This window comes from Triticum urartu, chromosome 6A (assembly GCF_056163025.1).
Source record: "Triticum urartu cultivar PI428250 chromosome 6A, HENAU_Tu73, whole genome shotgun sequence".
Lineage (NCBI taxonomy): Eukaryota > Viridiplantae > Streptophyta > Magnoliopsida > Poales > Poaceae > Triticum > Triticum urartu.
In genome coordinates, this window is record NC_141878.1 from 47,855,960 (window position 1) to 47,867,808 (window position 11,849).

General features: G+C 47.3%; 1 protein-coding gene across 2 annotated transcripts; it reads right to left on the reverse strand.

The window, feature by feature from the left end:
* Positions 1 to 402: 402 nt before the first annotated feature.
* LOC147963800 (uncharacterized) lies at positions 403 to 3,493 on the reverse strand. Of its 2 annotated transcripts, none has more exons than XM_087529229.1 (2): positions 3,154 to 3,493; positions 403 to 638 (listed from the first exon to the last, which is right to left on the reverse strand). In XM_087529229.1, the coding sequence occupies exons 1-2, from the start codon at positions 3,382 to 3,384 to the stop codon at positions 564 to 566; spliced, it is 306 nt and encodes a 101-aa protein (XP_087385355.1). In that variant the 5' UTR covers positions 3,385 to 3,493; the 3' UTR covers positions 403 to 563. The 2 variants fall into 2 exon arrangements, 1 of the variants encoding a protein (XP_087385355.1); XR_015609130.1 differs by lacking the exon at positions 403 to 638 and adding an exon at positions 1,849 to 1,937 and having other exon boundaries at positions 3,154 to 3,293.
* Positions 3,494 to 11,849: the final 8,356 nt, after the last annotated feature.

The window sequence follows — 11,849 nt, forward strand, 5'->3', positions numbered from 1 at the left end:
TTTTGCAAATTGCTATGTCAACAATGCTCTGCATGGAGCTACTTTAGCTAATTGCTCCCACTTTCAATATGTATCCAGATTGAGACTTAGAGTCATCTGGATCAGTGTCAAAACTTGCATCGACATAACCCTTTACGACGAACCTTTTGTCACCTCCATAATCGAGGAACATATCCTTATTCCACTAAGGATAATTTTGACCAATGTCCAGTGATCTACTCCTAGATCAGTATTGTACTTGTGACGCCCCCGTTTTAATCGTACACTAATCATACACGCAAACGTGTACGATCAAGATCAGGGACTCACGGGAAGATATCACAACACAACTCTACAAATAAAATAAGTCATACAAGCATCATATTACAAGCCAGGGGCCTCGAGGGCTCGAATACAAGAGCTCGATCATAGACGAGTCAGCGGAAGCAACAATATCTGAGTACAGACATAAGTTAAACAAGTCTGCCTTAAGAAGGCTAGCACAAACTGGGATACAGATCGAAAGAGACGCAGGCCTCCTGCCTGGGATCCTCCTAACTACTCCTGGTCGTCGTCAGCGGGCATCACGTAGTAGTAGGCACCTCCGGTGTAGTAGGAGTCGTCGTCGAAGGTGGCGTCTGGCTCCTGGGCTCCAACATCTGGTTGCGACAACCAGGTAGAAGGGATAGGGGGAAAAGAGGGAGAAAGCAACCGTGAGTACTCATCCAAAGTACTCGCAAGCAAGGAGCTATACTACATATGTATGCATTGGTATCAAATGGAATAAGGTTATCATAGGTGGACTGAACTGCAGAAAGCCGGAATAAGGGGGGATAGCTAGTCCTTTCGAAGACTACGCTTCTGGCAGCCTCCGTCTTGCAGCATGTAGAAGAGAGTAGACTGAAGTCCTCCAAGTAGCATCGCATAGCATAATCCTAACCGATGATCCTTCCCTCGTCGCCCTGTGAGAGAGCGATCACCGGTTGTATCTGGCACTTGAAAGGGTGTGTTTTATTAAGTATCCGGTTCTAGTTGTCATAAGGTCAAGGTACAACTCCAAGTCGTCCTGTTACCGAAGATCACGGCTATTCGAATAGATTAACTTCCCTGCAGGGGTGCACCACATTCCCCAACATGCTTGATCCCATTTGGCCGGACACACTTTCCTGGGTCATGCACGGCCTCGGAAGATCAACACGTCGCAGCCCCACCTAGACCAACAGAGAGGTCAGCACGCCGGTCTAAACCTAAGCGCCCAGGGGTCTGGGCCCATCGCCCTTAGCACACCTGCACGTTGCGAACGCGGCCGGAAGCAGAACTAGCCCCCTTAATACAAGAGCAGGCTTACGTTCCAATCCGGCGCGCGCCACTCAGTCGCTGACGTCACGAAGGCTTCGGCTGATACCACGATGCCGGGATACCCATAACTACTCCCGCGTAGATGGTTAGTGCGTATAGACCAAATGGCCAGACTCAGATCAAATACCCAGATCTCGTTAAGCGTGTTAAGTATCCGCGAACGCCGACCAGGGCCAGGCCCACCTCTCTACTAGGTGGTCGGAACCTGCCTTGTCGCTCCGCCTCAAAGATCCACTCGCGGGTGCTCCTACGAGCCGACCCGTCTTTAATCACCACATGTATCATGTATAAAGTAATTAGTATATACCCGTGATCACCTCCCGAGTGATCACGGCCCGATAGTATAGCACAGCAGACGGACAAGAATGTAGGGCCACAGATGGAAATACTAGCATCCTATACTAAGCAAGTAGGATTGCAGGTAAAGGTATCAACAGTAGTAGCAAGGACATGCTATGCATCAGGATAGGAATAACGAAAACAGTAACATGCTACACTACTCTAATGCAAGGGGGGGGGCTTGCCTGGTTGCTCTGGCAAGAGAGAGGGGTCGTCAACTCCGTAGTAGTACTGGGTAGCAGTGGCGTCGATCTCGGTGTCTAGCGAGAGAAGAGGGGGAAGAAATAATAAATATAATGCAAACAAATGCATGACGATGCATGACATGACAAAGCGTGATGCTAGGTGTGCCCTAACGCGGTACGAGGTGGTACTGGTGAAGGGGGGAACATCCGGGAAATTATCCCCGGTGTTTCGCGTTTTCGGGCAAAGGAGCCGGAGGAGGAAAGTTGCGTGTTCGCTATGCTAGAGATGCGTGGCGGATGAACGGGCTGCGTATTCGGGTTTGCCTCGTCGTTCTGAGCAACTTTCATGTACAAAGTTTTTTCATCCGAGCTACGGTTTATTTTATATTAATTTTTAAAGTTTTAATTCATTTTCTAAAATTATGTATTTATTTTAATCCGAATTGACCAAGTCAAAAGGACTGGTCTAAATGGGAGTTGGTGGCCCACATGTCACTGCTTTAATAATTTCCAAAAGGATTTATCTAAACTAAATAGATGGGACCCACATGTCATTTGCTAATAGGCTAACTTAGCACTAAACTAATACTAAGCTACACCTAACATAATTAAACAAGGACCGGCCACTACTGGGCATAGCCTAGCCGGCCACACGTACGGCGCGCAAACACACAGAGCACACACGCACACACAATGCTTGGGTTTAAGAGAAGATAGCATTTTGTGATTTTTGTAGGATTTAAACCATGCATCAAATGAATTTGGTCCAGTGGAGTAATATGTAGTTTGTCAAGTGTACATCCTACTCATATTTATTTTTGGCCTGTTAGTAGTTGTTTAACCGCTGATTAGAGGCTGCCTAGGGGGTTAGTCAAAGTAGATATTGAAAAGCTAACTAGTAGTACAGTAAGCAGCAGCAGTTAGCGCAGCAGCAAGGCAAGAGCTTCAGCAGAAGCAGCACGAGCAGGCACAGGGGCGCGTGCGGGATGGCAAGCAGGGCCGGGCGCGGCTTCGGGCGAGCAGCCAGGCGACGGTGAGAGCGGGATGCTGCGGGGTGACGCCGACGCGGCCGGGCGAAGGCAGGCGCGGCCGGCGCCAGCGGGCGCGAACGGCGACGGCGGACAGGGCCAACAGCGGCGCAGCAGTAGACGACCTCGAGACCAGGCGCGGGCGAGACGCAGGGGGTATGGCCATGGGCAGCAGCACCACTTACGCGTACGCAGACGAGCTCGGGGACGGCGGCTACGGCAACAAATCAAGGGGGTAATGAAGGAGGATGGACGCGGCTCACTTCGAGGGAGGTCGTGGACGTGCCTGGAACCGCCGGGAGGCGCCGGTGGTGGAGATCGATGGCGATGGCGCTGTGGCCGTGGCGGGGAAGACGACCAGATGGCGAGGTTGTGGAGGGCTTCAGCTCGAACCGAAGGTTGTAGGCGATGCAGACGAGGCCAACGGAGCTGCAGAGCATAACCTCGCGGATCGGGGACGGCTCCGGCCATGGGAACGACGGTGACGCGGCCATGGACGTGCTTGGGGCATGGGAGATCTGTGGGGAGGGAGAGAGGGAAGGAGTGGGGGGATGGGATCGAGGGGTCGGGGCGTGGCGCCCTTATCCCCTCCCGGCGCTGTCGGCGAGAGGGTGCGGCGGCGACCAAGCCCCTGTAGCGACCTGGTCGCGTGAATAGGAGAGAGAGGAGGGTTCGGTGAGGGTGGGCCGGCCTGATGGTTTAGTGGGCCAAAGCCCGGGGGTAGGCTGGTTCTTTTTATTTATTTTTTGTTTCGTTTTGGTTTTCTTTCTTTTTATTACACTCTGTTTATATTATTTTAGTAGGCAAAAACAGCTTTACTAAAACATATGACTGTCTCTATAAATCGATTTACAAAATAAACCACAGCCACAAAAAGTTTCACACATAATAAAAATAGTTTAACATTTTAAATTAGGAAAGGCATTTAACAATTATTTTTAGTCACTGTTATATTCACAAAAGAGCATTCAAATACTTTACAAAAGTGTTGGATCACCACCATAATTAGTTATGTAATATTTCCCACACTTCGAACATTTTATTTTGCATGGTCGCGAAATTTAAATTTTAAGCTTTAATTTGAATTTGAGTTTGAACTAAGAGTTGGATCAAACAAGGATTAGCAACAGTAATGTGATGACATGGCGCCATTAATGGGGGATTACTGTAGCTTAATGATCCGGGCATCACAATTCTCCTCCACTACAAGAAATCTCGTCCCGAGATTTAACAGGGGAAGGGAGGGGGACGGGATTGGATTACGAAAATCTAACGAGTGTCCTCAATCTTGGTTGCTCTTCTTGAAGAGGTCGATCCATTACGTTTATGTCTTCATTTCTCTGCTTCAGGTCATTATGGTGAAGTCGTCCTTTTCTTCGGGCACTCCAACGTACTTACGAATAGGTAAGGGGCAGCTCAGCTACGACAAAATGTTTATGAGGGAAACCATCTGGGTTTAACCTTTGAATGAGCATAAGATTATCTCTCGAGTTGAACATATAAAATACATCAAGAGTAAGGTACGAAGGTACCATGAGAAGTTTCAAATGGATAGGCAATCGTTCGATGCCTGAAACAACACGCGAAAGGGGTCCAGAGCAACGAGATTGAGTATTGCGTCTGTTACCAGAATAGATCACTAGGACGGTGGTCCGTGAATTACATACAAGGCCACGCACGAGGAATAACTTTAGGAACAGGGGGTGTACAGGAGAGTCAGGTTTCGATCCTACGGAACTGTGGGTTATGGGCCCACCATGTGGGTTAAAGTAGGAAGGGCAGTGACGTCTTGCAAGATCATGTAAGCAAGGCATGTCAGAGGATAGCCTGTCAGCTATGTCGGCAACAACATCGATACCAAGGGCGAGGGACGAAGAGAACCATTTTCCTGCTCGTTGAACGAGGCGGGCCAATAGGCAAGGTTCTCGTCCATCGGTGGCTACCGAAATGTCATCAACAATAGTAACAGGGTCTTGCTGACAGAATTGTACACCTGCTTATACAATATAGATCACAAGAAGGTTTAAACAAACCAATGAAAAGGAAAAGTGATTATCAGGTTTAAATAGAACAATGGAAAGGAAAATGTGTTTAAACACATATTTCAAGGGTATATTCTTCCCAAGGACAAGCAGAACATATTATCCATGACAGGATATAATGTAGAAAACTTTTTAGATAAGGGGAGAAAAATTTCATGACATTAACCATACAACAGTGTTTGGACAATAGAGCAAGAAACATTTAGCACGGGGCTTCAAATGTTCTTGCTGAAAATCAGAGTACCACAGACATGCTTCGAGATAGCATTGCATGGTCTTCAATCAAAGGTCAGACTCTGGATACACGAAGGGATTCATCATTAAGCCAAGGAGAGGATGAGGAGGTGGCTGATGGACTCAGCGATAATACAACGAGGTATCCAAAAATATGGATTTCCACAGTTATGTGAACAAGGAGATAACATTTGCCGGATCAAATGATATAATGATGTATGCTCAAGGAAAAACATACACAATTTAACATTAGTGGAAAAGGGTGCCCAAAGTAGGGCCTTAGGTAGCATGATCAAATGTTAGAATGGTGATTCAGTGATCAATAGTCTAAGAATGAACGTTCACCATTAACTTCAAAGCAATAGGGTTGCTAGAAGGGCATAATCCAAACAGCACCGTTCACCTGTTGGTATCCCGGTTAGATCCAACACGGGGACCAAGAAAGAATGGTGATGGTGATAAGTATTACCTGTATCAAGAATTCTTAGGAGGTGGTGAAATTCTCACGACATTCTTGACATAAAATATGGTAATACTCCAAAGTATCGAAGAATAATTGCTGGATAGCACGGGTCTCCAGGTATAACACAAAACACGAACAAGTTTGTGTTGGAGGGAAAGCAATAATGTTGTCGGTGATAACACAAATCATCGAGGGACGAGGATGGTTACATGTCATCATCCATTTGGTTGATATTCTGGAAGGAATCAAAATGCTGTTTGATGACCACGACAAATTTAGTCGAGAGGCTCCACGAAGATGTAATCGATCGGCGATGACATCAAGTGAAAGGAATGATGAAGCGAATGGTTATTGGAACCATGTGTATGACACAAACTCGAAATCAAGTTTGCTGTTCAGGGAGAAGTGGTATGATGAGGGAAATCGACGTAAGCTTAGCTCATCGTCGAGAATTGTGCTCCGTGAAGAAGGACCAGGTAGCACAGTTAAAATTTAGCACAATGATGATATAGCCGATCAGGCTAGGAATGACTTAAATGATTATTAACTTGTAAGCAACAACATTTACTTAAGAGTTATTGAATCAGAGTGCGGACTCAATTCAGTTGTCGGTGTCCTTGAGGGGTTCTAACAACTGAGAACCCGTTGGAAAAGTGGAATCGGCAATAATATTAGTTGATGAAGAACTCATAAGAAGTTATGTATCCCGTGGTATCCTCGAGATACCAGGGGGTAATACTTGACGACAGATCAAAGTAGAGGTTGGACTGGGGTATTGCTCTGCACAAGACAAGTGCTTAAACTTGCACGAGAAACGGTACCTAAAAGAGAACATGGTCGAAACCACGATTGCAAAAGGCCAGATCCCAGATATAATATGAACTTATACCAGGGGAGTAATTAATTTAAGAGAAGCTTTAATGATAAGATCTACATCGTGTCCATGGGCATGAACACAAAGTTCAAGGTTGACTCCCACTTCTTCAATGCATAACCTTACATTTACCTCCCCTTTTCGAAGTTGTAGTGTTGAAAAGTTATCTGACGAAGCGTCAGCAGGGTATAACCCGCATAAATTTCGAGGTCACACAAATTAAGGAAGGCATAGGTTCAACCCGTCAGGGTATCGTGGAAACATATACCACAAGCTTTGAGAGTAAATATTACCAGCTCGAAAGCAGAGCATGGTTGGCAAAAGGAGAGGATACAAATTACCAAAGGCATTATGTATCGGAGAAAGAACTCACAAGGTGATTAATTATGAAGGACATTGTCGGATAATAATCCAACAGTGGATATGGTGATCCACAATGGAGCTGATGTGAGTATTGATACCCAATCAGAGGAAGAAAGAATGCAAATGCATCGTTTTACAGATCATCTGAATAATTCAACGTTTAAATAACAAAGGAATTATGATTTTCAAATCAAGGGATCAGGAGCAAACACTCTGATCAAGGACGGACAAGTTGAATAGACTTAGGGGTACAATCGATGGCAATCTGATTGGCCGAGGACCAGCTCACGTTTTAAATGACATCTGAGCTGGAAGGATGAATTCTATGATCTGAGTGAGGATTGCGAGAATTCGCAACATATTGAGTCAATGGACTCAAAATGATATTGACAAAGGTTGCCAATAAGATTACTATACTTATGGGATTAACCATAATGCAAGCAAGCAAGAATTTCAGGAGCAATATGTTGCTCAGGATTTTCGGAAGACCGAATGGTATTTCGAAGAATTTTGTGAACTGCCTGAATATCTGGGGATGAGCGGATACTCGATAAATGCCAGTAATTATCCGTAGTGGTATGCATGTGGCAAAGAACTGCAAGGCAGTAGGCACAAAGTATTCTCGGGGTATCTTATAATAACAAGATCGACTGGGAATAAAAGTAAGCACGACAGGTCTAAATACTTATCCATAGGGATATTTCGGTGGTAGGGAATTGCAAAAGCAATGGCAAAAGGTTTCGGGAGAACATCGGAGGGTATTGTCAGAATCTTCTGTTGAAGCAGTCGATCATCTGTAATGAAGGGGCTCTTCGGCAGGAAGTGGTAACGAGAACCTAGAGTTAGATTTTAGCAAAATCATTTAACCCGAGTAGGAGAGAGTCAGAATCCCAGAGTATAGACGAGGAATAAAAGATCATAATACCACCCAATGGCGACGTGGGCCCGTAAGGCACACAGCCATGTTAGTAAAAGTTTTGTAATGACTAGACTCAACTTCGGCCAAGGAGTGTGGAAGGGGAATTCCTACAGGCAGTTGGCTCTGATACCAACTTGTGACGCCCCCGTTTTAATCGTACACTAATCATACACGCAAACGTGTACGATCAAGATCAGGGACTCACGGGAAGATATCACAACACAACTCTACAAATAAAATAAGTCATACATGCATCATATTACAAGCCAGGGGCCTCGAGGGCTCGAATACAAGAGCTCGATCATAGACGAGTCAGCGGAAGCAACAATATCTGAGTACAGACATAAGTTAAACAAGTCTGCCTTAAGAAGGCTAGCACAAACTGGGATACAGATCGAAAGAGACGTAGGCCTCCTGCCTGGGATCCTCCTAACTACTCCTGGTCGTCGTCAGCGGGCATCACGTAGTAGTAGGCACCTCCGGTGTAGTAGGAGTCGTCGTCGAAGGTGGCGTCTGGCTCCTGGGCTCCAACATCTGGTTGCGACAACCAGGTAGAAGGGATAGGGGGAAAAGAGGGAGAAAGCAACCGTGAGTACTCATCCAAAGTACTCGCAAGCAAGGAGCTATACTACATATGTATGCATTGGTATCAAATGGAATAAGGTTATCATAGGTGGACTGAACTGCAGAAAGCCGGAATAAGGGGGGATAGCTAGTCCTTTCGAAGACTACGCTTCTGGCAGCCTCCGTCTTGCAGCATGTAGAAGAGAGTAGACTGAAGTCCTCCAAGTAGCATCGCATAGCATAATCCTAACCGATGATCCTTCCCTCGTCGCCCTGTGAGAGAGCGATCACCGGTTGTATCTGGCACTTGAAATGGTGTGTTTTATTAAGTATCCGGTTCTAGTTGTCATAAGGTCAAGGTACAACTCCAAGTCGTCCTGTTACCGAAGATCACGGCTATTCGAATAGATTAACTTCCCTGCAGGGGTGCACCACATTCCCCAACACGCTTGATCCCATTTGGCCGGACACACTTTCCTGGGTCATGCACGGCCTCAGAAGATCAACACGTCGCAGCCCCACCTAGACCAACAGAGAGGTCAGCACGCCGGTCTAAACCTAAGCGCCCAGGGGTCTGGGCCCATCGCCCTTAGCACACCTGCACGTTGCGAACGCGGCCGGAAGCAGAACTAGCCCCCTTAATACAAGAGCAGGCTTACGTTCCAATCCGGCACGCGCCACTCAGTCGCTGACATCACGAAGGCTTCGGCTGATACCACGACGCCGGGATACCCATAACTACTCCCGCGTAGATGGTTAGTGCGTATAGACCAAATGGCCAGACTCAGATCAAATACCCAGATCTCGTTAAGCGTGTTAAGTATCCGCGAACGCCGACCAGGGCCAGGCCCACCTCTCTACTAGGTGGTCGGAACCTGCCTTGTCGCTCCGCCTCAAAGATCCACTCGCGGGTGCTCCTACGAGCCGACCCGTCTTTAATCACCACATGTATCATGTATAAAGTAATTAGTATATACCCGTGATCACCTCCCGAGTGATCACGGCCCGATAGTATAGCACAGCAGACGGACAAGAATGTAGGGCCACAGATGGAAATACTAGCATCCTATACTAAGCAAGTAGGATTGCAGGTAAAGGTATCAACAGTAGTAGCAAGGACATGCTATGCATCACGATAGGAATAACGAAAACAGTAACATGCTACACTACTCTAATGCAAGCAGTATAGAGGAGAGTAGGCGATATCTGGTGATCAAGGGGGGGGGCTTGCCTGGTTGCTCTGGCAAGAGAGAGGGGTCGTCAACTCCGTAGTAGTACTGGGTAGCAGTGGCGTCGATCTCGGTGTCTAGCTAGAGAAGAGGGGGAAGAAATAATAAATATAATGCAAACAAATGCATGACGATGCATGACATGACAAAGCGTGATGCTAGGTGTGCCCTAACGCGGTACGAGGTGGTACTGGTGAAGGGGGGAACATCCGGGAAATTATCCCCGGTGTTTCGCGTTTTCGGGCAAAGGAGCCGGAGGAGGAAAGTTGCGTGTTCGCTATGCTAGAGATGCGTGGCGGATGAACGGGCTGCGTATTCGGGTTTGCCTCGTCGTTCTGAGCAACTTTCATGTACAAAGTTTTTTCATCCGAGCTACGGTTTATTTTATATTAATTTTTAAAGTTTTAATTCATTTTCTAAAATTATGTATTTATTTTAATCCGAATTGACCAAGTCAAAAGGACTGGTCTAAATGGGAGTTGGTGGCCCACATGTCACTGCTTTAATAATTTCCAAAAGGATTTATCTAAACTAAATAGATGGGACCCACATGTCACTTGCTAATAGGCTAACTTAGCACTAAACTAATACTAAGCTACACCTAACATAATTAAACAAGGACCGGCCACTACTGGGCATAGCCTAGCCGGCCACACGTACGGCGCGCAAACACACAGAGCACACACGCACACACAATGCTTGGGTTTAAGAGAAGATAGCATTTTGTGATTTTTGTAGGATTTAAACCATGCATCAAATGAATTTGGTCCAGTGGAGTAATATGTAGTTTGTCAAGTGTACATTCTACTCATATTTATTTTTGGCCTGTTAGTAGTTGTTTAACCTCTGATTAGAGGCTGCCTAGGGGGTTAGTCAAAGTAGATATTGAAAAGCTAACTAGTAGTACAGTAAGCAGCAGCAGTTAGCGCAGCAGCAAGGCAAGAGCTTCAGCAGAAGCAGCACGAGCGGCACAGGGGCGCGTGCGGGATGGCAAGCAGGGCCGGGCGCGGCGTCGGGCGAGCAGCAGGCGACGGAGGCGGGCGCAGCCAGGCGGCGGTGAGAGCGGGATGCTGCGGGGTGACGCCGACGCGGCCGGGCGAAGGCAGGCGCGGCCGGCGCCAGCGGGCGCGAACGGCGACGGCGGACAGGGCCAACAGCGGCGCAGCAGTAGACGACCTCGAGGCCAGGCGCGGGCGAGACGCAGGGGGTATGGCCATGGGCAGCAGCACCACGTACGCGTACGCAGACGAGCTCGGGGACGGCGGCTACGGCAACAAATCAAGGGGGTAATGAAGGAGGATGGACGCGGCTCACTTCGAGGGAGGTCGTGGACGTGCTTGGAACCGCCGGGAGGCGCCGGTGGTGGAGATCGACGGCGATGGCGCTGTGGCCGTGGCGGGGAAGACGACCAGATGGCGAGGTTGTGGAGGGCTTCAGCTCGAACCGAAGGTTGTAGGCGATGCAGACGAGGCCAACGGAGCTGCAGAGCATAACCTCGCGGGTCGGGGACGGCTCCGGCCATGGGAACGACGGTGACGCGGCCATGGATGTGCTTGGGGCATGGGAGATCTGTGGGGAGGGAGAGAGGGAAGGAGTGGGGGGATGGGATCGAGGGGTCGGGGCGTGGCGCCCTTATCCCCTCCCGGCGCTGTCGGCGAGAGGGTGCGGCGGCGACCAAGCCCCTGTAGCGACCTGGTCGCGTGAATAGGAGAGAGAGGAGGGTTCGGTGAGGGTGGGCCGGCCTGATGGTTTAGTGGGCCAAAGCCCGGGGGTAGGCTGGTTCTTTTTATTTATTTTTTGTTTCGTTTTGGTTTTCTTTCTTTTTATTACACTCTGTTTATATTATTTTAGTAGGAAAAAACAGCTTTACTAAAACATATGACTGTGTCTATAAATCGATTTACAAAATAAAACACAGCCACAAAAAGTTTCACACATAATAAAAATAGTTTAACATTTTAAATTAGGAAAGGCATTTAACAATTATTTTTAGTCACTGTTATATTCACAAAAGAGCATTCAAATACTTTACAAAAGTGTTGGATCACCACCATAATTAGTTATGTAATATTTCCCACACTTTGAACATTTTATTTTGCATGGTCGGGAAATTTAAATTTTAAGCTTTAATTTGAATTTGAGTTTGAACTAAGAGTTGGATCAAACAAGGATTAGCAACAGTAATGTGATGACATGGCGCCATTAACGGGGGATTACTGTAGCTTAATGATCCGGGCATCACAGTACTCCCTTGCCAAACTCAGGGTAGGG